We start from the raw sequence: 25491 nt of genomic DNA, 5'->3' as shown, positions 1-25491 counted from the left end.
GGAAAGAAGTGGACAAAATGTAGAAAGTCCGGAGGAGAGCAACACAATGATTAAAGGTCTAGAAAAACATGAGAGGGGGGGACATGATAACAGTCTTCAAGTATGTAAAAGGTTGTTATAAAGAGAAGGATGATAAATCGTGTTCCTTATTGGCTAAGGACAGGAAAAGAAGTAATGGGCTTACATTGCAGCAAGGGAGATTTAGATTAGAGATTAGGAAAAACTTCGTAACTGTAAGGGTAGTTAAGCTCTGGAACAAACTGCCTAGGGAGGTCGTGGAATCTCCATCAGTGGAGGTTTTTAACAGGTTGAACAAACACCTGACAGGGATGGCCTCCTGCCTCAGTGCAGGGGACTGGATGACCTATTGAGATCCCTTCCAGTCATACATTTCTATGATTGTGATCGTCTAGTTTGACCTGCTATATAGCAGAGGCCATAGAACTTCCCCAAAATAATTCCTAGAGCATATCTTTTAGAAAAAACATACAATTTAAAAATGATCAATAATGGAGAATTCAGTAGGACTCTTGGTGAAAAGATGTTAAGAGATCACCAGACAGAGGTGAATTGAGAACTGAATTGAGAAGTTGACTATCATTTGTCACACAACATTCAACAGACCGCTTCGCAAACTTCAAATACAGGTACTTTCCATAGTTTGGTCCACGAGGTGGCTAATACTTATTCCTTCTCCTCTGACACCCTCTTTATATACTGCACTATTTGACCCCAGTCCTGAAAACACTTATGAGAAGTACTTAATTTTACACGACTAGCCTCATTGACTATGAGACTATTCATACGTAAACACTTGTAAGATCATAGTTCTAGTGATTAATATTTAAAGTTTCCCCAAAACATATAATTATAATATAGCAAAGATCAGCACACATGCAGAATAGCAGAAATTGGACATTCTCCTTTCTTTCGCTCATTCAATCAGATGCAATTTTATTAACATGCTGGAGGTTTACCATGGAGTACTTGGCTTGATGATTTTTTCCCCTTTTTTGACATAATAGGAAAAGATGGTTACAGTCTTAAAAAAAAGTACAATCTGCAAAACATATTGTTCTTTAAAATACTGTACATTTACACCAAAAACAAACAACAATCACCTCTTCCTCAAGTCTGCCATCACGCAAGGTTGGTGGTATCCCTGGATGCTTTGCTGCCAGTAGTTCCATCAGGTTGTGTGTAGAATGAAGTCTCTTCACACAGAGAAAAGCAACAATTATCATGAAATACAATATACTGTATTATCTGGTACAGCAACAATGAAATCATTAGTGGAATCCCAGAACAAGGCTATTTATGAGAATAATAATAAATATTTAATTTAAAGGTAGGGATTTCCTCTGTGAATCTTAAAGTACCTTATGAAGGTGGGTATTATTACCCCTGTTTACAGAGGACAAAAATGAGACAACTAGATTACCTGACTCCCCCAAGATCTCATAGCAAATCAGTGAGAAAGTCTAAAAAAGAACCCGTCTTTTTGATTCTCTTGCTTTGTACTCTATATACTAGATCACAGCTGTTCCCCTTAAAGCCATCGTGAGATGCAAGGCATTTATCTTAAAATTTATTCTTTTATAATGATTTTTAAAAAATAAATATGGAAAGTTGTTTATATGTCCCTAAAATAGACAAACTTCAGAAAAGTTGGAAAAAATTATAAACTCTGACCAGCTTCTGCCATTTTACTTAAGTTACAGTAGTATAGTTTTGTTAACAGCATTATTGTTATATCAAAGTCAGAGTTTAAGGCCACAAGAGACCTTCAGATCATCTACTCTGACCTCCTTTGTAACACAGGCCACTAAATACCACCCAGTTACCCCCACAACAAGCCCAGCAATCAGAATTAGACCGAAGTATTACAATCTTAAAGAGACTAAACTACTGTGTGTCACAAGAGGGACAAAGGTGCACCACTGCCCAAGCAAGGTCCCTGCAATGGCAGGGAATTGATTTAGTGAGATACACATTCACAGAATATAAATATAGTTTCCTAAAGGGATACTGTCAATACTTTTTTATTCTCTTTCTTGTATTATAATGCTCTTAGAGGTATCATTTCTTGTGATATAACAATTTGACTTAGTTCCATTTATACTTCTCCAGGAATCATCACAGCTGCCTTTGTCTATTTCTCTGTTTGTACTCTAGTACCACTGATGTTAGCAGTGATATGCAAGACTCCAACATTACAGCTTGTTAAATTCTATTGTAGACCAGCAGGCGGAGCTCACATTGTTTTTTTGATGCATCACTAAAAATTAGAGGCAAGGCTTTATAAAAAAAGTTTGTTACACTATGGTGACTTTAAACAAGAAATCTGCAGTTCAGTGGACTTTTCTCATAGATCACAATGTTTAGAGCAGTGGTTTTTAAACTTTTTTTCTGGGGACCCAATTGAAGAAAATTGTTGATGCCTGCGACCCAACGGAGCTGGGGATGAGGGGCTTGGGGTGTGGGATGGGCTCAGGGCTGGGGCAGAGGGTAGGAGTGAGGGCTGCAGCTGGGAATGAGGGGTTCAGGGTGTGGGAGGGGGCTCTGGGCTGGGGCAGGGGCTTGGGGTGCGGGAGGAGGTCAGAGTTCTGGGCTGGTGGTGCAGGCTCTGGAGTGGGGCCGGGGATGAGGGGTTTGGGGTGCAGGAAGGGGCTCCGGGTTCGGGCGGGGCTCAGGGCTGGGGCAGGGGAATCAGGGTGCAGGGTTGGGGCATGGGGTTACCTCAGGTGGCTCCTGGTAGGTGGCGCAGCGGGGGTGCTAAGGCAGGCTTCCTGCCTGTCCTGGCACCGCGGACCGCGCTGTGTCCTGGAAGTGGCCAGCAGCAGGTCCAGCTCCTAGGCGGAGGTGTGCAAGCGGCTCCGTGCGGCTCTCTCCCACAGGGACCTCCCTCCCACCCCCTGCAGCAGAGCCATTGCTCAGGGCAGGGGCAGAGCACGGAGCCCCATGGCCCCACCTGCCTAGGAGCCAGATCTGCTGCTGGCCGCTTACGGAGCGCAGCGCGGTGTCAGAACAGGTAGAAGCTAGCCTGCCTTAACTGGGCAGCACTGCCAACGGGACTGACCAGAGCCACCACGACCCAGTGCCTTACATTCCGCAACTCAGTACTGGGTCCTGACCCGCAGTTTGAAAACCACTGGTTTAGAGTAGGTTATATTTGAAGACAGAACAAGTTAACAGTGTCCCTTTGGCAAGCCCCTATGAGAAATAGCTGCATAAGAAATTTAACTGAACAGTCAAGTACATGTTGACATGTTATTTAAAAAAATGCATGTGAACTTAAATGCATACTCACTTGCAGCGAATCTGTTTTGAGCTTTTCTTTGTGCTCTTCAGAGGAACGCAACACCTCTCTGTACAGGTCTGCTGCCAATGCATATTCATCTGAAGAATTCAAATCCACTTAGAACCAACACAACATGATTTCTATTTCCAAATGGCCACAAATGGCCATCATCTCTAACATATGTAAGATGCCTTCAGAGGGACCGTCTACTATTTACTTGCTGGTTTTTTGGTTGTTGTAAATTGCCTATTTTAAAACACCAATTGAAGAAGAATGTTTTACCCAACATAGTGGAATTCTACTCTGAAAAGTAAGTCTGTAAGAATGGCATTGTGGGGTACCATGTTTGTTGTTTCTCAATGACTTCCAGAGCAAACAGTCTGTTTCCAAGTTAAACATGATTTTTGCAATTGTCAGACCTGCAAACACATGATGGTTTCAGAGTCAAGGAGAATTCTGCATGTTATATTTTCAAACTTCAAATTCAGCCTTAATGCAAACCCATCGATTACAACATCCACTGTACTGGTGCAACTGAATGCAGAATTTGCCAGTTCATGACTATGAATCGCCACTATCAATAACAATGAATAGTCACCGGGGCAGGGAAAGAATCAGAATGATTCTATAGTTGGTGGTTAGGACACTCACCAAGGAAGTGGGAGACTCAGTTTCAATGGCTTTGCTCCAATGGCTATTTAATTATTTATAAAAAGTGGAACAAGTTCAACAGGAGAGTCTGAGAAAAACACATACCACAATGTCCCATAGCCTAATGGCTAGAGCACTCTCCTGTAATATGGGAGACCCATGTTCAAACCCCTTCTCCACATAGAAGTAGAAGGAGGAATTTCAACTCATGTTTCCCGCACCCCAGATGCGTTCCCTAACCATGGGGCAAAAGGTTTTAAAAGGAAGCCACCTCCTACTATAACTTCTCCACATTCTCCCCACTGACCTTTTTGTGAATCTAGTCCTCTGCTTTTGTCAAAATGCCTGCAGTCACAATGTTTTATTTTGACCCACTAAATTATTTTGATTTACCAAAAAATTTCATTTTTGGTTTTCAGAATTGCCACCAAACCAAAAAATCCATTATTCACCCTCTCTTCTGCCATTTTCACAATCACTTTTCAGAGTGCAATTATAGTTTAAGAGGCCATGTGCACCTTGAGGAAGAAATTAACTGATATTTACTTGAAGCTATATTTGTAAATCATAAAAACACAATTATGTATGCTTTCTTGGACTCCAACAATAAACAGAAGATAGGTAGTAGTCTGGGGAAACTTTTGAATGAGTGTGGTGGTCCATGGGACATAAAAATGTAAGGGTGGACTGTAAGATAATGGTTAAAGTCCTTTTCTAGTTTCAAATATCTTTAAAAGTTACAGGATGGGGAAGCTGTCTAGTACAGTGGTTCTCAACCAGGGGTACATGTACCTCTGGGGGTACGCAGAGGTCTTCCAGGGGGTACATCAACTCATCTAGATATTTGTCTAGTTTTACAACAAGTAACAAACACTTGTGTAGTCAGTATAAACTAAAATTTCATACAATTACTTGTTTATACTGCTCTATATTTTATACACTGAAATGTAAGTACAATATTTATATTCCAGTTGATTTATTTTATAATTATATGGTAAAAATGAGAAAGTACGCAATTTTTCAGTGTGCAGAGACAATTTTGTATTTTTATGTCTGATTTTGAAAGCAAGTAGTTTTTAAATGAGATGAAACTTGGGGGTACACAAGACAAATCAGATTCCTGAAAGGGATACAGTAGTCTGGAAAGGTTGAGAGCCGCTAGTCTAGTAAAAGCTTTATTGAAAGAAGAAAAGGTAAACTGAAGAGACTGTTGAAGTTAATGCAGCTTAACTAAAAATGACATTATGTGATTTGATTTATCTGAACTACTAGGTGTTACAAAACATAGTGCACTTCACTTCACTACACACTTCAGAGTTCACTGGTAATCACCAGGACAACATCCGATTAATAGTTGCAAGTGGGAAGGAACTGAACAAAATTTATACTTATCCTTATATATTTATTCATACGAGATTGTTTTAAAAGTGAGTACTAATACTATAACTAAGGGGGTGGGGAGGTAATTCCATGCAACTCATTAGTTTTAACAAGGATCACTGGGCAAAAAAAACAAACCAGCTGTACTTTTGCTATGAACATTTAGAACTAAGCATCCAAGTAAATTATGCTCCTTGGTAACAGATTCACACAATTATTTCCCCTTGCTTCATTTTTCAGATTTCTGATTAGAACTCACAGAACCCCCACACTGATTCAACTGGAATCTACACTACCATTTATATGCTAATATTCCTTCAACTAAACAGTATTTGCAATGGCAATAACATAATGACTTCTTGTATTTCTTACATTCTCTGTATACACAGCAATTGCTCCAGACTTGAGGGTGGAAAGTGCTGTCATCACTGCTACCAAACTGGTTATCTTTTGTACCTTCAACTTCAAATGGCAGTATCAATCCTTGCTATTGATGCCATTAAAATCTATTACCACTTACAAACAATGTGGCAAAAGCATCCTTGTGTTATACGATATGTGTTATTGAGGCTTTGTGTGTCTCATTTTACTAAAATGTTTAAAATACTATATAATGTCATGATATTCTAGGGAAGAAGCCAAAGATTTCACTGACCATTAGATTAAAGGAGCAAAGTTTAGTGACTAGAATGAATGTGCAAAGGACAAAAAATGTTTCTGATAAGTTAGAGCACCACACATACTTCCACTCTTGCCACTCTTTGCTAGTTACATGTTTGCAGTTCTATTACCTGCACAAAACCTTTGATGTAGCTGTCACAGTTCCAGAGGTAGCTGCATCTCTGACCCAGTCTCTCACCCCTCTTAGATCTCCGGCCTCTAGCCCAGTGGTCTCCAAACTTTTTTGATCGCGCATCCCTATCAGTAAAGGGCACGCAACCCCTGCCACGCCGAAGAAGCAAAAAAAAAAAAAGGCCACTCAGACTCCCGCCCAAACTGCTCTAGCCATCACCCTTCTCAGGAGAGTCCTGTGACACTCTCTCTAGGCTGGGTATTTAGGCACCGATCTTCCCTGAAATTCATTCTGATCACCTCAGCAAGTCTAACTTTAGTTCAGCACTTATGGTCCTATTCTTTCAGGGGCAATGACAGGGTTAACCTGTGACCAGCCAGCCTTCATAAAGGAAAGTACTATTTATTCACAACAAAAACATTATAGAGAAAACATCTCAAACAGTAAACAACTTATATGAAGTCTTAGCTTGTCACCCATCTTCCACATGGAGACCCTGGCAGGTACTATCACAGGGCCTGTCCCTCCGGCTCACAGTCTCATATCCATTCTTGGATCAGGAGAGTGTGACCTCTCTCCAAGGTTGTCAGTTTACTGGCAAACAAAGAACCCAAAACAATATATTCTTGAACCAGATCAAACCAGTTTATGCAATTTTCCACCGGGGTGAGGCTTCTCCAGACTGGTTATCTGCCTAGGGATTTGCATCAGTCACCATCTAGTGATTTTAATTCTTCCAGGAAACCCTTTAGCTCCCACATGAAGCCAGAATATAATCCCTACCCCAGAAAGATACACATAACTTTTACAAAGTTGATACAAGAATCTTTGGATATTCCAAGTGTCCATTGTATCTGTCACAGTAGCCACTGTCATAGCCCTAACAAAAGTGAGAAAATAATGGCCCTAATTCACCTCATCTGCACCAGTTTTACACTAGTGCAACTCAATGGACCTCAATGGAGTTACACTTGAATTACACCAGTGTGATAGCAGAATCAAGCTAGATTTGTTGCTTTTATCCTCTCTTGATTAGACCTTAAAAAGTGAACATAGAAAGTGTGTTACAGGATTAAAAAAATTGAAAGTGCCGTGATGTAGCTCCCAATATACTGCACCTCTTTCTTCCCAGTCAGCCCAGAGAAATGTGTTGGCACTTCAGATGCTGCCTGTATGATGTTCCAGTTTTCTATGACCGCATATGCACTTTTCCCTGAAATCAATGGACCTGCCATTTTGCTATGATGATAGCTAACCTCATGACTCGCCCATCAGACAGCGTGAAGTAACATACTGTAGCAATCTGCTTTTACCTTTAATTATATGGATACCAGCTAAACCATTGAGAGCACACACCAGTTGTCGATGGGCTTCCTCACATTCGGTTCGACATTTCTTCTGCAGTGAAGTCAGTAGCTCCTCCATGGTCATGGTGCTGAAATAAAGATCTAATGGATCAAATTTGAAAGAAAAACAGATACTACACTTGCATGAAAGGTCATATGCATGGCAGATATATCATGCAAACATAGGTTTGCCACATGATAAATATTCTCAAGGACAATAGAGTGACATGATTTAGTTTTAGCAGTCACTCTCTTTCAGCTGCAGCATCTGCACACATCTAGTGCCCCAATCACTAATCTAACTGAGGGTATATGTCAAGAGAATAGGAATGAACTCCCCCATGCTGTGGAGACTTGGGAAAAGTAGACCTGCCAGAACTCCACTGTCAGGAATTTCTCCCATTCCTTCATTCAGAGCCACTATGTCCAAGTCTCTACACTTCAATAATACAGCACCATTCCTCCAGAGACAAGGAAATAAAGGCCATTCTTGTAGAGAAAGAGCTATACAATCCATTTTTAAAAGCACCTTCCCTCAGGGACCAATTCATTACTTCAGCAACATGACAGCTCCACCAGCCTCTCAGGGACCTGAGGGTATGTATTGCGGTAAAGAGATGTTTCCACATTGTAATAGGTCTTTCTGCTTTTACTTTAATTATTATTATTATTTGTATTGCTGATACACATAAGGGCCAACTGAAAAAAGGGATCCCATTGTGTTAGGGGTTGTACAAATGAAGAATAAGCAACAGTTCATGAGCAAATCTAAATAGACAAAACAAAGTACAGGGGAAAGGAGATACAACAATACAAGCAAGTGAACAGAGTGATGGTTGGCAAATGTCACAGTAGTTACACTATGTTTTCCTTCCTTTAACTTTTTTTAATTCTCTGAGTGGGGTTTAGTTAGCAGGAGATTAGCTAAATAGAAAGAAAAAGGGAAGGAGAGGGGTGAAAGGGAAAGGGCAGGAGAGAAGAAAGAGGGAGGGAAGAATGAAGGGAGCATGGAGGGCCGCTGGAGTCAGGCTGAGATGAAGAGTTTGGGCAGGAGGATGTTGAAGCAGACAAGCAATCAGCATGAGAAGAGAATGACCAGAGTAAAAATGGTAGAAATCAGCCACATCACATTAGTGTCCAACCATCCCTGCTAGGCTGCTTCTGTGCCTGAACCTGCCAGCTTGAGATTCTGGTTCCAGGGCTCACTCCTCCCTGGAATTTCTTGGCTTGGGGATGAAGGGGTATTGTATTGTTCCTCATGTCCTGGAGGGAAGGGGGAGTCACCCCTGCACAGTCTGGATCCAGGATGTGAAGGCAGGGAGAGGCCGCATTGGCTGGGCCCTATCTTCCCCTCCCAGCAATACTGCAGTACCTACTAAGGCAGGGGTAGCCAACAGGGGGACCACAGGCCAAATCCAGACCGCCAGATGCTTTTGAACAGATGTGAAATATTTTTATTTACTTAGTATCATCATTACTGCATTTTTTTTTTTATTTTCTTCTTCTCTGGAGTCAGGACCTTGACTATATCTTGACCAAGAAATTAGGACCTTGACAAAAAGTAATTGACTACCCCATACTAAGGTTTCCCCTAACCTTTGCTCCTGCTATCCAAAGTTTCAATGTTCCTGCTGCCATGCCAGTGTTGGAGATGGAGGTGCTATTGATTTAAAACTGCAATTTATACTGAGCTACATTTCTCAGTTGTACTGGCAAATATGCAATGCACCTGCTGCTCATATTCTGCTTAGCTCTAGTCAGTGCTATTAATCTTTCATTTTCATAAGCATGGAGAGTGAAAAATTTCTAAAAGCAAAACAAAAATAGCACATAGTTTCATAATTTGTAAGGCCTGGTCTACACTAGAAAATTAGGTTGGTTTAACTATGTTGGTCGGGTTTTGAAAAATCTACACCCCTAAGCTGCGTAGTTAAGCCAACCCAACTCCCCATGTAGACAGGGCTAGAACAACAAAAGAATTCTGCCATCAACCTAGCTACTACCACCTCTCAGGGAGGTGGATTACCTACTCTGACAGGTAGCATCTACACTGAAGCGCTACAGCTGTGTTGCTGTAGCATTTTAAGTATAGACAAGCCCTTAATTCATTTACTTTGAACAATCTGAGACTAATAATCAATTTCAAGAGAAGTTCCTGATTCAGTTTAAATTCTAGGAAAACCTAAAAGATATCCTGTTTAGGAATGGCTAGACAGCCTTACTCACTGCCTTTACCAGATAATGAGAAAATTAACACTCTCATAGAACCAGATCATAGATCATCCTGGACAATGATCCCTCACTTTCACAGACCTTGGGAGGCAGGCCAGTCCTCGCCCACAGACAACCCGCCAACCTTAAGCATATTCTCACCAGCAACCACGCACCACACCAGAACAACTCTAACTCAGGAACCAACCCATGTAACAAACCTCGATGCCAACTCTGCCCACATATCTACACCAGCAACACCATCACAGGACCTAACCAGATCAGCTACAACATCACCGGCTCATTCACCTGCACGTCCACTAATGTTATATATGCCATCATGTGCCAGCAATGCCCCTCTGCTATGCACATTGGCCAAACTGGACAGTCACTACGCAAGAGGATAAATGGACACAAGTCAGATATCAGGAATGGCAATATACAAAAACCTGTAGAACACTTCAACCTCTCTGGCCACACAATAGCAGATGTAAAGGTAGCCATCTTACAGCAAAAAAACTTCAGGACCAGACTCCAAAGAGAAACTGCTGAGCTCCAATTCATTTTCAAATTTGACACCATCAGATCAAGATTAAACAAAGACTGTGAATGGCTATCCAACTACAGAAGCAGTTTCTCCTCCCTTGGTGTTCACACCTCAACTGCTAGCAGAGCACCTCACCCTCCCTGATTGAACTAACCTTGTTATCTCCATACTGATTTATACCTGCCTCTGGAAATTTCCATTACTTGCGTCTGATGAAGTGGGCATTCACCCACGAAAGCTTATGCTCCAATACTTCTGTTAGTCTTAAAGGTGCCACAGGACCCTCTGTTACTCTCATAGAACACACTCCAGGCGTCAGTTTCCTTGTTTCAATCCAATTCTCCTATTCACCACAATACTGGGCACTGAATTCTTGTTTATTCACATGCAAATAAAGGAAGCCATAAGCAAAATCTTCTGCATGTTCTGGGAATAGTCCATTGCTACAGACAGGACTTGTTCACAAGAAAATATATAACAGTGTCTCCAAACTGCCTTTTCTTACAATGTGTTTACTGGGGGTTCATCTTTTATTGCTAATCCTCCACTGCAATTGCTATGCTGCTGTCACTCATCAACATTCCACTGAAATCAATGCAGTGCTAGGATATTCCTGGTGCATTCAGCAGCACGGCTTGTATGCTGCCCGTCTACATCATTGGAATGTTTGGCAGTACTCAAACAGTAATGTGCTATGGATTGGTGGGAATACTGGTATTTCCCATGTTCCACCCATGCTTCCACAGTTTTAAAACTATCAGACAGGAAAGTCCTACAACAGATTGTGCTGTTGTGCAGTAGCTACAGCAGCAGACACGCATAATTCTACATTGAAGGTGCCCTGCCAGGAGAGAGGAGGAGGAGGAGGAGGAACTAAGGACACAGAGGGATAGACACACAGGAAAGGCATGAAGACAGCAGAGAGGAACAAAGGAAAAAGTGGTTGAAAATAGAAGAAATACATTCACATTAAGGGACAAATTTGATTCTTTCCTGCCTGTGGCAGCAAAAGCTTAAAAAAAAAATGCAGAAAAGACAGTGCTCTCAGTCCCTGGCATAGGATTATGCACCTATACCTTGCTCTCTAGCAACCCTCTGTTGCTAGCCAAAGAGCAGCACTCACTTGCTCAAAAGGAGCAGTATTAAACCATTTTTGGCTAAAGACAGGGCTGGTGCAGTGATGGCCTTCTGGGGTGCATGTGAGGGGAAGGGAAGATCTTTACAAGTGTGCACACAAAAGTATGCAAACAGATTTTGAAAGTCTAGTCCTAAATTTATTTTAAAACACAAAAGTTCTTTGTTAGTAACAGTTTATTTAAAACAAACCTATAATGTGCTGCTTATTCACTCTGTGAATAACTCTTCTTATAGACAATGAATCCTGCAGGCTAAATAGGCTCACTTGTTTTTTCCTAGTCAGTTTCATTTTTCAAGTTCTCATGCTCTAGTGCAATGTTTATCAGCAAACAGGGAAGACAAAAAATAAATTCCACTGAATTTAGGATCTCAGTTTTGTATCCCATCATAAATATGGTAACTCCACCAGCACAGTGCCCCTCTTCATCATAGTAAAAGGTCAGTCCCTGGAAGAGTGCCAATTACAGAACTATCAAAATCACTTTCTCAGGCACCTAGGAATTACTAGGAATAATAACCTTATTACACCCTTCTCAGCTTCTGACATCAGATATGATCATGCCTGATTCAGCTAAGCTGCAAGTGGCTCAACTAGCAGGTATAATTTTTGACTGACTGTAACAACATTGGCCCCTGATCCTGTACCATTAAATTCAATGGGAGCTTTGCCATTGATTTCAAGGAGTGTAGGATCAAGCCCTCAGCACCCAATTTAAGCAGTGGTAAAATTCACCTTTTCTGCAATGGCAAGAATTCCCCACGAACAGCTTGTGGATGACAGCAGGCCTGCCTCAGCCGCAGCAAAGGGTACAGAATAGAAGTGACCGTCCTCCTGTCCAAGCTGCTAAGTTTAAGAGTCCAATCAGAAATCTTCCTGAGTTTTGCTAGTGCATCTTGGCAGCACACTTCATGCTGACGATGATAAAAGTGTCTCTCCACAGGAGAAAAGTGAAGCCAGTGTACATCTTCTGTCTGAGGGGGAATCTGAATCTGCAAAGTAAAATAAAATAAAATAAAATAAATAAATAAAATGTTTTTGGTGAAAGTGCTATTTACATACAATTTTTTTTAAAGTCCATATTTACTTGATCAATCACGTCCTTCTTTGCTGATCTCCACATTATGTTGGCAATTAGGTTGTAGAGAGGCTGAGGATTTTTCCTACAGTAAGGTCGATACAGAAGCTGATCCCACCAATGTTTGACCCAGTAAGGATCAACTCCAAGAAAAAGCACTAAGCCATATAGATCTGATAAAAGAAGAATATTACTTTACTGTATGCTATTTTAGAACACCACACCAAAAAAAATTTTCTACAGTAATGTCACCAGGTTTGAAATACCTAAGTGCTTAAATCACACAGTTCATCGCCCTTCTGCAGAAAACAGATGAAGCTCCATGCAGTTTACTGTGTGCTGTGGTCTTTCAGCTGAGACCTTAAATATCAAGGTCCTGTCTGTTCTGTATAACTTTAAAGATCATATGACACTTTCCATAAGAGTTAAGAGTTTTCGCTAAGATCTTGTTTAAAAAAAATAATAATACTGCTCTCCATCATTATTTTGCAACCTGCAATGCACAATTGCTTACTGCCTACCACCCCAGCGGTGGCTGTAATTCAGTAGAGTTTCATTCCTTCAATAGCATCTTAATATTATGACAAAGGAAATCAGTTAAGTCTTACAATCTATAAGCATTCTTCTCTAGGAATATAAAATATCTACTGCAGGAATCTAGGATAGGAATATCAAAATTGGCAAGTTTAGTTGTCTCTCCTAGAGCCCCAATACATCGGGGGGGGGAAAAAACACCACAGACTATACAAAGCTTACCTTCTAATCCTCGCTGTACAGGAGTGCCACTGACACACCAGCGATTGATTCCACTCAAACGGAGTGCCATTTCTGCAGCCTAATGAGAGAAGATAGGAATAGCAATAAGTAGAAATACATGAAAAGACCGCAAGAGCCAAGAAAAAGCTCACTCACTCACTCAGAAGAACCATGACTGTATGTGTCAGCTTTGCAAAACACTACTCACCAGATATGCCAAACCTGTGAAAATTGGGCTTGTTTTTGGCTTAATTGGTTTGTGAACTGCTTGTTGGCTAGTTTTGGGCTTGTAGCTTGTTGATTCTTGTTTTGATCAGCTCTTGGCAAGCAGAGGCAAGGGGGGGAAAGGGAGTCAGGGTGCACAGTGCGCCCACCACAGTCCCAGACTGCACACCTGGGGGATCTAGTCACAATAGAGTGTTGGGGTTCTTATGGATTGGCTTGTTTGGGCCTTGTTTTGAAATGGGATTAGCTTGATTTTTGGCTCATTGTGAAAGTCGGTGTGCTTATTTACCGCCTGAAAGTTGGCAACTGTGCTACTCACCTAAGTTGCCTGTGGAGAGCAGTATTTTTGATTGACAGGTAAGAGACAGATAGTTTTTTCATTAACATAATAATAAAAGGATGGGCAAGAAGATATTGTGCCTGGGATGATGAAGAGAAACATCAGGGTCATTAGTACAGTACAGTAAAAGAACTTAGTAACTTTGATTCCACAAAAACACAGATTTCCCTACATGTGTGGCAACTACAGCATCTGCTTACATGTAAAAGAAAGGAACTGATCCAGAGCAACAGGTCTCAGATTGCTACCTCTATAACCCTTGCATGTTCCAGACAGAGTTTGCTGTAAATATGGTCCTGGCTCTCCCCGTTTCTATCTGTAACTCCCATTAAAAGACAGCTAAAATTACATTAAATACTTCCCTGACATTACTTTTACATGTAAGCAATTGATGTATTTGCTATATAGATATTAAATAATAATTTGGGGGAGTGAAAGTGATACACACTTATTAAGACATTCACTCTATGGAAGAGTGAGAACCCTTGTACTACAGAAAACTGATATAAAGCAGAACTGATACACCTATGTTTGTCTCCCCACACATGCACGCGCGATCACACACACACACACACACACACACACGGAAGGGCTCTAGTATGTATATATAGCAGATTCATTATGCTTTTATTTATTTTAAAAACAAATGGATCACTTGACAGCTGATGAGCACTATCACAGATCTATTCAAACTGGATGAAGTGTTTACAACAAGGAAGTAAGTTAACTGGGTGTGTGTAATACACATAAATCAAGGGATAAATTGTTATGTGAGTAGGATTTTCTGTTAGCATTTTTATCTCCCTACCTTAGGCAAACGCTATCTAAAATAATCTACCTCTGCAAACTGCTAGGATGAGCCTGAAGAGCTTCTCGAGTCATTGCTGACTGTTTTATAGTTTCTAGACCTAAAGGACATATTAGTGCCTGTAAACCATGTCACTGAACAGGCTAGTGCGTTCTTTGAAACTGTCAAACACTGTATACAACCTGATGACCTAGTTCTTTAAACTGTTGGTATAAATCATGTTAAATACTTTTTGAGCTAGATACACATCACAGCCTGCCAAAACTCCAACGGGGAACCATTTAATAGTAAATATCTCCAAGAGGAAGCAAACCATTAGTCACTTCTGAAGAACAGATTACAAGGACAAGTTTATGTTTAATACACGTTAAGAGTCAAGAAGCAGCTTTATCTTATTTTTTTCTTTAAGTTACAAGAACCTTGTCAAACTTTTTCAACACAGGCATGCTCAGGAGACTTCCTCACCTTTGCAGTGGTGCATTCAACCATTTGTGCTTCATCTAGGCAGATCCTCCACCACTCTACTGCTACTAAGGGACTTGGGATGGCCATATACCGCTTCTGGTTCCTGAAACGGCGCCCATCTTCACTGTTACTATGAGGGATGTCCACGTAGTTCAGCTCAGTGCGAAGGACATCATAAGTGGTGATGACTACCTCCTGCTCTGCTAACATGTGAGGCTGCAAGAAGCCATGTTTCTTCACACCTTGATACACCTACACACGTTTATATATACAAACATGAGAGCAAAGACTGAAGATAAGAAATACTTCATAATGAAGTGTTAGAGCTCTTCATAGTTTTACAGAACACACACTTAAAATGTTCTCTGCATAATGTAGCGTTAGTTCATAAAAAATGGCTACTAACCTTTTTGTAATTGTTGTTCCTCAAAATGCGTTGCACATGTCCATTCCACATGAGGTGTGCATGCATCACACTCACAGTTGCCGGGGAATTTTTTCCTTCAGTGGTATCTTTCAGGACAGCTCTAGCATCCTTTGGTGCTGCACGCTTATGCATTGATATAAGGGGCCTGACTGGCTCTGCACCCTCTCAGTTTCTTCTTACTGGCTAACTCCGACAGAGGGGCAGGAGAGTGGGTCATGGAATGGACATGAGTAACACATTTAGAAGAACAGCAGCTATGGAAAAGTTAGTACCCTTTTTTTCCCCCATCGAGTGCTTGCTCAAGTCCATTTCACGTCAGGTGACTCCCAAGTGGAACCTTAGGAAGTGGGCTTGGAGTTCATAGACATGCGGATTGCAACACTGCTCTACCAAACCCAGCATCATCTCTAGCCTGCTGTGTGATGGCATAGTGAGATGAAAAGGTATGCACCAATGACCAAGTTGCCACTCTATAAATATCCTGGATTGGGACCTGGGCCAGAACCACCACTGAGGAAGCTTGAGCTTTCATCGAGTAGGCAAGTCAAGATGGCAGGAGGTGGAGCACCCGCCTGCTCATAGCACATGCAAATGCAGGAAGTGATCCAGGATGAAATTCTTTGGCTGAAATTGTAGGCCTTTCATCCTGTCTGCTATTGCCAGGAAGAGCTGCGTGGACTTACACAACAGTTTGGTCCTTTCTGTATAGAAGGTGAGGGCCTGCCTAACATCCAGTGTGTGTAGACGCTACTCCTCCCTATTCTTGTGCGATTCCAGGAAGAATACTAGCAGAAATATAGACTGGTTACTATGCGTGAAACTACCTTTGGGAGGAACGCGAGGTTGGGAAGAAACTGTACCTTATACTTAAAGAACACCATATACCAGGAGGGGGGTGGGGAGGCTGAAATAAGGCCCCATATCTCTGAGACCATCCTGGCTGAGGTAATCAGTAATAGGAAAGCGACCTTCCAGGAGTGGTACGACAAGGGGCATGATGCCAGCTGCTCAAAGGAAGGGCCTGAGAGTCTTAACAGGATCAGGTTTAGGTCTAATGGTGGAATGGGTTCATTAATTTGTGGTTATAATCTCTATAAGCCCTTAAGAAAGTGAATGGACATTTTATGTGAAAAAAACAACAACCTACCATCCATTGGAGGATGGAAGGTGGAGATGGCCACTAGGTGAGCTCTAACTAGCGAAATGGCTAGGCCCTGCTGTTTCAGATGAAGCATATACTCCAAAAGTGAGTGGAGAGGTGACCTCATTGGGATGACCACAAGGAGAAATGCTTTCACTTGGCGAGGTAAGTCACTCTAGTAGATGATTTCCTACTATCTAGCAATACCTGGCAGACTCCGAACAGGCCAGCTCCGCTTCCATGGAGCTTCCACGCAGTCAAGTGTAGGTTCAAGTGGTGCAATCGGCTGTGGTCTTGCGAGATCAGGTCTGGGAGGGGAGGGAGCGGCACTGGGTCACTCCTGACAGATCTGAAAAGGTGCCAAACCAGTGCTGGTGTGGCCATGCTGGGGCCATAAGAATAATCTTTGCTCTATCCTGCTTGACCTTGAGTAAGACTTTGTGCATGAGAGGAATTGGGGAAAAACACATAGAACAGATGCTTTGTCCAATGGAGCAGGAAGGCATCCGTAAGCAAGCCCAGGCTGCACCCACGTAGAGAGCAAAACTGCTGACACTTCTTGTTTTGCTTGGTTGCAAACAGATCTCTGAGGGGAATCCCCCACCACTAGAATCCCCCACCACTGGGGTGAAGGGACCACTCATGGTGAGAGGAGAAAGATCTGCTGAGGTAATCTGCCAGATTGTTTCAGGCTCTTGGAAGGTGAGAGGCTTTGAGATGGATCGAATGCTTCACACAGAATAACCACAAGCAAATGGCCTCTTGACACAGGGGGGGGAAGAGCATGTCCCTCCCTACTTGTTGATGTAAAACATGTCTGCCATATTGTCCATAAGGACTCTCTCAACCTTGCCTACAATCTAGAGTATAAACACCTGGCATGCTAGGCGAACCATTCTGAGTTCTCTGACATTTATATGTAAGGAGAGTTCCTCCTGGAACCACAGACCTTGAGTTTGAGTTGCTCAAGGTGAGCTCTCCAACCTAGCTCGGATGCATCCAAAGGTTAGGGATACTGATGGTTAGGGACTGATGAAGGGAATGCCCATGCCTACCGAACAGGAGTCCCTTCACCAATCTAGAGAGGCGAGGACGTGGGTGGGAACTGTAAGCACCGAGTCCAAATGATGATGGCTTGGCATGTACGCTGAGGCCAGCCACACTTGAAGGGGTCGGAGGCACAGTCTCACAGGCGGTACTATGTATGTGCATGCGGCCATATGATCCAATAGTCTAAGGCAAAAACAGACGGTCAAGGAGGACGGAGTTTGCCACAAGGCTTTTACCGGTCCAATAATGGCCTCATGGGGGGCGGGGGGGAGGGGAGGGGTCACCTTCGATAGGCTCACAGCAGACAAGTTTTCAACCAGGCTGTGGAAGGACTAACTACCTCCACTTCCAGCCCAAGGTTCGAGGCCACTCTTTTCAACAGCTCCTGGTGAGCTACTTACTAAGTCATTGTGTGGGAGGGGATAAACACACCCCAAACACTGCCTCATCTGGGTGAGGAGGAAGAAGAGGATGGCACCAATTGGGTCCCATAAATCTATGTCCTGATGCTTGGTACCACAGTCCATGTTGGATGCCAGTCATATGGGTGGGGGCACTTCATTCCGACACTATGGATTACGAGCATCTGAAAGAGGGCTCTTGCATGGGGGAAACCCCCACAGGTTCCAAAAAGGCCATTGCATCTGCATAGGCCAGTGCCCACTGTCCCAAGTGCTTGGCAGTACCCCTGTACCTGGGTCCATTGACTGGTAGGGCTGCCTGGGAGAGAACTGGCTGTGGCTCCTCAAGTGGAAATACAACTCCACTTCCAAGTCCAATGACGAGCCTTCCTCCGGGGACCATAGAGGGGTGGTATACATCGGTGCCAGGGAGAGAAGACCTGCATTGGGGGAAGCAGGGATGGTTTCCCTCTAGAAGGTACCGAGGAGGCCGGTACCAAACTGGTGCTTCGGCCACATGCTTCCTGGTATTGATGCCACTGACTCCTGTACCGACGGTGACAGAGGCACCAAAAGCCAGGTCTCTGGCCACAACCAATTCCTCCAGGGTACATGGTACGACAATCCTGCTGGTACCGCATTGCCCCTCTGAAGCAATGGGATGGCCCGGGACTCGATTCAACGGAGCCTGCCTACGAGGCAGAGTTGATGATGCCCTCCTCGGAGCAGCGGCAGAGGAGTGGCCAGACGCTGTCTCCACTGCGCTCCCCGTGCTTGACCCTCTTCAAAGTCAGGGAACGTTCCCTCTCGGTCAGCTGCTTCTTACATTTTTTCTTCAGCACCAGTGAAGGAGAATGGTGCCGAGAGTCTCTCATGGCAGGAGTAGCACTCTGTACTAACTCCAAGGTACTGGGTGCTGAGTTGGACCAGCTTAGCTCTGAAGACTCCATCATGAGGGACTTCAAGCTGGCCTCCCTGTCCTTCATACAGGGTTTGAAGTGTCAGCAGATCTGGCAATGGTACCTGATATGAGTCTCTCCGACGCACTTCAGACAACTGAAGTGCAGGTCACTCAGGGGCATGAGCTTGCTGCAGAAGGCCCAGGGCTTGAAACCCGGGGATCAAGGAATGCTCTGGCACTGGGGACAGACAAAACTCCACTAACAGAGCAAGAAACGCCAACTAACTATATACAACTAATCTACAACAGTCCAAACTGTGAAATTAAAGAACAAGGATAGGGAAACAAGGGAAAAGGACTAAACTAAGACCACTGAGTAAGAGTTTGCCAAAGGAAAAGAAGATGCTCCAGTGACTATCATGAGCAGTAAGAAGGAACTGGAGGGTGTGAAGCTAACTGGGCCCTTATACCAGCGCACAGGCACACAGCACAAGAGGGTACTCCAGCCAGCCCGACAGATATCACTGAGGGGAAAAACTCTCTGGAGAATCCAGAGCGCGCACACCTAACATGGAAAGAACATCTGAACTCAAAATTATTATTAAATTATAGAATGGAAAGGAAATTGGGCTTCCCAATTGATTCCTTCACCCCCGCAAGAGAATAAAAGGATTTTGGTACTTCATACTACAGCTGTATTTCAGCTTAGCTGCTTTAACATGGATTTAACATCCAACAATGTTATGGAAACAATGGTTAAAGCATGCACTTTTTTCCTACAGCAGAATATCATGGTAGAATAGGCAAAGATAGAAACATGTAGTCAAACACCTTTAGGAACAGGAACAAAGTGTGAACTTGAGTAGACTACTATTTCTATCCTCCAAGGAATCTCCAAGAAGAATCAATGGAACACATGGAATGAACATGAAAGATGGTGGTAAAAGCACCAACAAAGTCCATAAATGTCCTCTAGTGACCTTCCACCAGAAGTCTTATAATAAAAGTATCTTTATTATTATTTATTATAACAGAATGTGTGTATCTGTCTCTCTTTTACCTCAACATTTTCAATGGGATCCTTTGTGAAGCATACAGTAGTTGAAAGGGGAAAAAAACCTAAATTCATGAGATAAATTAAGGCTTGTAACTGATGTATTTCAGTGTTAAAATGTTACATCTGCAGCAAAGTGCAATAACTATTGTAAGCTTAAAACTTTACGTATACTTTGAGTACTTTAAAATATTAACATTGTTAGATTTCAGATTGTACATGCCATACTCCTAGAATTTAACCAGATACTGTATATTTTCCAGTTTCCCTGATCTTATTTCCTGTGCCTTGTGCCACAACAGTCTCTGCCAACCAGGAGTAATTGCAGGTAAAATCCTGCGTAGCTTCTGTGGCCCCAGGATAGAACGTGTTTAGTCACTCTGTGGTGACAGGGCATATACTATCTGGTTGGTATGTGGCAGCTGTGAGGGGTTAGATTGCTCAGTGCAGACAAAAATCTTAGGAGAATTAAGCTGCCAAATTCTAACCTCCATGAAGCACGTGCAAATTGAGATTTTTCAGAAATTTATAACTTGGTCAAATATGGGAGAATTTTCAGATGGATGGTGAAATGCACAATCCTGACAAAGGCCACTCTTCTGCCAAATTTGATTTATGTCTTATGTTCCTAAAAGCTCACACTTTTGGGTTTCAGCCAGTCACCTGCAGGGGTCAGGAAGGGATTCCCCCTCTCCTCCCAATGTATTCTGCGGTGATTTTTGGTCTCCCTCTTTTGAAGCATCAAAGATGGTCATGCCTGGACATCAGACACTGGATGGGATGAGAGAGTGCTCAGAGGTGGCTTCAGGTGCTTACCTGGTTGGTTCTTACCTCACATGCACAAGTTATAACTGATCACTATATGTGGTGTTGGGAAGGAATTTCCCCCCAGGTCAGATTGGCAGTGACATTAGGGGTTTTTTTTTGCATTCCTCTGCAGTGTGTGGGTGTGGGTCACTTGCCAGGATTTATCTGGGTGTATCTCACATAATTGTTTTCCTGCCACTGCAGGGGCTTTGGGTATTGGTGCACCTCAGTCACTCCTATTCTCTCCCTGTGACACATAATGCTCCAGGCTTCTGTGGGCTGTGTAATATGGTCTAATTTCATTTATTGAGTTTAGTGGAGAGGTGCTGGGTGGTGGTGGTGGTGGCCTGTACATGAGGTCAGACTAAATGATCTGGTGGTCCCTTCTGAACAAACTCTATGACAATAAACCCACTGGTAATTGATGAAACAGGAAAGTTTGTTTTCCTCTTCCAATCTACGAATCTAGGTATGAGAGGATGAGATGAAATCATCTTACCAGGACTCGAAGGGAAGATGATCTCACATGCCTGTTGATCTCATCCACCCACTGATGGCAGATGGAACTTGGAGAGATTATCAGAGTGGCTCCTGTAGAAACTGGTTTCATTGCTACTAGGCAATGGGGACAATAAAAGGGCTTAATCTTCAAGTTTTCCTCTTTGTAGTTTACGCATTCAGCATGCTGCCATAGGTGGCACTTCAGGCACTGCACACGGGCCTTGCAGTCAACCAAGCCAAGCTCACCACAAATGCATTCAAAACGATAGTCAGAGGTGTTGAATGGAAAAATGGAACTGGCATGCTGTATGACACTGCCAGCACGTTCTTGGGAGTCTGAAGACTGGTCCTTTAGGACTTCCGCATCATCTGTATTTTTAGATGCAGTGAGGACAGGATTGGTGGAATCACTGGACATGAGGTCGCCTTGCAAATCAGCAGATTCCAAGTCCATAACTCTTGGCTGAAGATTTTCTTCTTTTATGCAAGTCTTTTGGCCTGTCTCAGACTTTTTGTTATTTTTGCTAGTTGTACAGTAGTCATGCTCTTCTGCAGGAATGTCCACCAGCCGGGGTGGTTTGACTTTTTCTGAAGATGTGACCTTACTTGCTGATTCTTTGGTTTGAGTTTTAGCATTAGGCAAAGATGTCTTCTGAATCCTTCCAGAACTCCTTGTTGTCTAAAAAATAAAGTTAATTTTAACTGACAATTTTTTTTTTTTTGTTCTTTGATGAGGAAAGTATAGCCACCTTGGGAGTAAACTGTTAACATTACATATATCTTCTGGTTTGGACTGGGTTTTGGGGACCAAGTACTCAATATTTGTTTAGGGTTTTTCAAAGTGTTTCACAAACCTTTTGGTCACAAAACTGTAACATCTGCCAACCCTTACAGCAATGTCTTCAAAAATTTATGAAGGACATAGTGAAAGTTTTTAACCCCAAAACTTGACCTACTTTGGGTTTTATTTTTGTTTTTCTTTTTGGTACAGTCTACATATTATAATTCTTTATTTTTGTTTTCAAAGCAAATACTTGAGGTTTTTGTTTAAAATAAAAGTCAATACCATCAAGCAAGCATTAATGGGGATCCCTTTAAATAGCATCACTCTGGCAGCATGTAATTGGCAAAAATAAAACAGCTTCATCCAACATTTGCCTTAATTGATACTTTCAACTCTCATTTTACCTGTTTTTTGGTTCTCTCATGCCTCTTTTGTTCTTTGTAATTCTTCCCCAACTTGAAAGATCCAGCCAGACCATGACCTTTAACCTGCTCTACTACTTGTTCTGCAATTAGTTTTTCCAAAGTTCTTTTGAGAAGACGCCGGTTTCTCTGTATGTCATATCTATATATGGCACTGACATACTTAAATATTGCAATGATGGAAGCTCCCTTCTTCACATTCATTTCCTTGACAGCTGCTAAGATCATCACCCGTAAGCCTACATGCAGAACGAAACTACGGTTCAGATAAAATGAAAAGTTATATGGGAGAAAATGTATTCATGTAGCTCTGTAAATACCTGCAAGTGAATTAAAATCTGGGAAAAAAAACAAAAAACCCTAAGATCGACAACAGAGTAAGCAGTCCTGCTCAAGCTAGTCTTGCAGACCATTACTTTTCAGTCAAGATATTCAATACTGTCTAAGAGTACATATAACAGTGGAAACAAAGAAATCTTGTTTTTATTAACAGGGATATGCAAGTACAATATTTTGGTCTGGTCAATAAACCATCTTGCCAGAATGGCTCTACTCTAGGTAAAGCTGTGCTGCATGGAGTTCTATAATGCAGCTCACCACTGGTTTTACTTTAAAATGGTTTTATCTTTAAGATGGTTTATTATGGTTTATTAGTAAGGATGATTACAGTTCCCAGAGTGCAGTGCTATATTCTTGAGGAAAACTATACCTCTGCATCAGAGATAAGGCCAACTGCTCCCCTCATACAAATCAGGTGCAGCCCTTGCGCTCCTGGTAAGTTGCCAATACAACCTCAATAAGCAAACTGTTTTACATAAAATTTTCTCTCTCCATGAATACTTACTGGGATACTGTACTTTCTCCTTTGACTTAAGCTCCACTTTCTTTGTTTTTTTCTTTTTGTTTCCTTCAGTAGGCTGGGGTGGAACGAAGAAGTTCACCAATTTACCCTAATAAAAACAACAAACAATATCGGTAGCAGGACGTATATCTGTGACATAATTTTGAACTGTTTTATGAAATTAATATTTTCAAATAGCAGACTAGCAAAAAGCATTGTTACTTCAAAGTCATCAGTTCCCCATTAAATACGTTCACAGAACCACAGGAATTGCCATGCTGGATCAGACCCAAGGTCCATCTAAACCATTTTCCTCCTTCAGACAGTGACCAGTGCCAGATGTTTCAAAGAAAGGCGCAAGAACTTCATGGTAGGCAGATGTGGAATAATCTGCCCTCCACATTAAGTTTCACCCTGATCTTTAATAGGTTGAAACTGACGAATTCTGAAGCATGAATTTAAGAGCTCTTCTGAAACTGCTGTTATTAAATTATAACTCTGGATATTCTTGATATCCATATAAATATCCAATCTTTTCTCAATTCTTGTTAAGTTCTTAAACTCCACAATTTTCTGTGCAATGAGTTCCACGGTTTAATTATACATTGTATAAATATTTCCTTTGATCAGCTTTGAAATCCCAACCTTTTAATTTCATTGACTGTGTCCTTATTCTTGTGATAGGAGACAACAGAAAATTCTTATCTACTTTCTGTATACCACTCATGATTTTATATACTTTTCTCGTGTCCCTTTTTATTCATCTCATTTCTTAGGTAACACTCCCAATCTTTTTCATCTTTCTTTATAGGATAATTTTTTCCAGGTCCCTGACCATACTAGTTCTGTAATATTCTTTTAGAAATGGGTATTTCAGTACTGCATGCAGTATTCCAGGCCACACCACTGATTTACATAAAGACATAATAATAATCTTTGAATTATTCATCATCCCATCCTTTATGCATCCTTATATCTTGTTAGCTTTTCTAACTGCTGCTTTACATTGAGTTTAAGTCTTCATTTAGCTATCTATAATGATGCTCAGCCCTTTTCTTGAGTTGCTACAGTTAACTGAGAAAGTGTATGAGTACTTTAATTGACACTGGATTTAATTTGCCATCATGTTGCCCAATCACCTATCTTGTTTTGCTCCCTTTGAAGTTCCTCACAATCTTCTCTGGTGCAAACGAACCTAAAAAATTGCGTGTAATCTGCACTCACCCCCCTTTTCATATAATTAATAAATATATTAAACAGCACAGGACTTAGTACATAACCTTGAGGCACCCCGCTGTTAACCTTTTGTCATGACAAAAATAGACCATTTAATCCTACTCTTTGCTTTGTCTCCTAGGGAGCTTGCCTCTCACCCTACGTCTAATTAGTAGCCTCTTGTGTGGAACTTTGTCAAAAGCCTTTAGGAAGTCTAAATAAACTTATGTCCACTGGCTCTTCTTTAGCCACCACCATATTGACCAGCTAAAAGAATTCTAAGAGATAAGTGAGACAGTTTTCCTATGCACAAACCATATTAGTTAGACTGTATCATATCATGACCTTTCTAGTTCTATATTATTTTATCTTATCATTTCATCCAGTTGTCTAGGTACACATTTAAAGTTTACTGGTCTATAATTCCCCAGATCATCCTTAGAGCCTTTTGTAAATATAGATACATTTTCTACCCTCCAATTCTTAGGAACAGTGGCTGTTTATAATTAGAAACTGCATATTTGTTAGCACCTCCATCACTTCATACTTAAGTTCCTTCTGAACTCTTGGATGTAATCATCAGGGCCTCATGACTTTCTGCTTTTTAATGTGAAAGATAAGGTGGGTGAGGTAATATTTTTTTTATTGGACCAACTTCTGTTGGTGAGAGAGGTAAGCTTTCGAGCCACGAAGAGCTGTGTGTGGCTCGAAAGCTTGCCTCTCTCACCAACAGAAGTTGGTCCAATAAAAAAATATTACCACACCCATCTTGTCTCGCTAATATCCTGTGGGACTACCACAGGTACAACTACACTGCTTTTTAATTTAGCAGTTTGCTTCAGCACCTCTTTTTCTGATATCACAATATCCAAGATTACACATAAGAACGGCCATACTGGGTCAGACCAAAA

At 41.9% G+C, this 25491-nt stretch overlaps 1 protein-coding gene across 6 annotated transcripts in view; it reads right to left on the bottom strand.

The window, feature by feature from the left end:
• SHPRH (SNF2 histone linker PHD RING helicase) overlaps positions 1 to 25491 on the bottom strand; it is a 145612-nt gene that overhangs the window by 73290 nt on the left and 46831 nt on the right. For 5 of the 6 annotated variants that reach the window (XM_034765475.1, XM_034765473.1, XM_034765472.1 and 2 more), the window contains exons 7-16: positions 23369 to 23474; positions 22507 to 22763; positions 21317 to 21997; positions 15037 to 15288; positions 13199 to 13277; positions 12452 to 12615; positions 12100 to 12356; positions 7439 to 7560; positions 3311 to 3399; positions 1122 to 1214 (exon numbers count right to left, since the gene is read on the bottom strand). In XM_034765475.1, the coding sequence (XP_034621366.1) occupies positions 1122 to 1214; positions 3311 to 3399; positions 7439 to 7560; positions 12100 to 12356; positions 12452 to 12615; positions 13199 to 13277; positions 15037 to 15288; positions 21317 to 21997; positions 22507 to 22763; positions 23369 to 23474 (2100 nt within the window). Of the gene's footprint in view, positions 1 to 1121; positions 1215 to 3310; positions 3400 to 7438; positions 7561 to 12099; positions 12357 to 12451; positions 12616 to 13198; positions 13278 to 15036; positions 15289 to 21316; positions 21998 to 22506; positions 22781 to 23368; positions 23477 to 25491 lie in introns of those variants that run through there. The other variant, XM_034765477.1, reaches the window with a different exon arrangement.

Source organism: Trachemys scripta, chromosome 3 (assembly GCF_013100865.1).
Source record: "Trachemys scripta elegans isolate TJP31775 chromosome 3, CAS_Tse_1.0, whole genome shotgun sequence".
Classification (NCBI taxonomy): domain Eukaryota; kingdom Metazoa; phylum Chordata; order Testudines; family Emydidae; genus Trachemys; species Trachemys scripta.
Note: the sequence above shows the minus strand (reverse complement) of the source record. Positions and strands in the feature narration are given on the sequence as shown.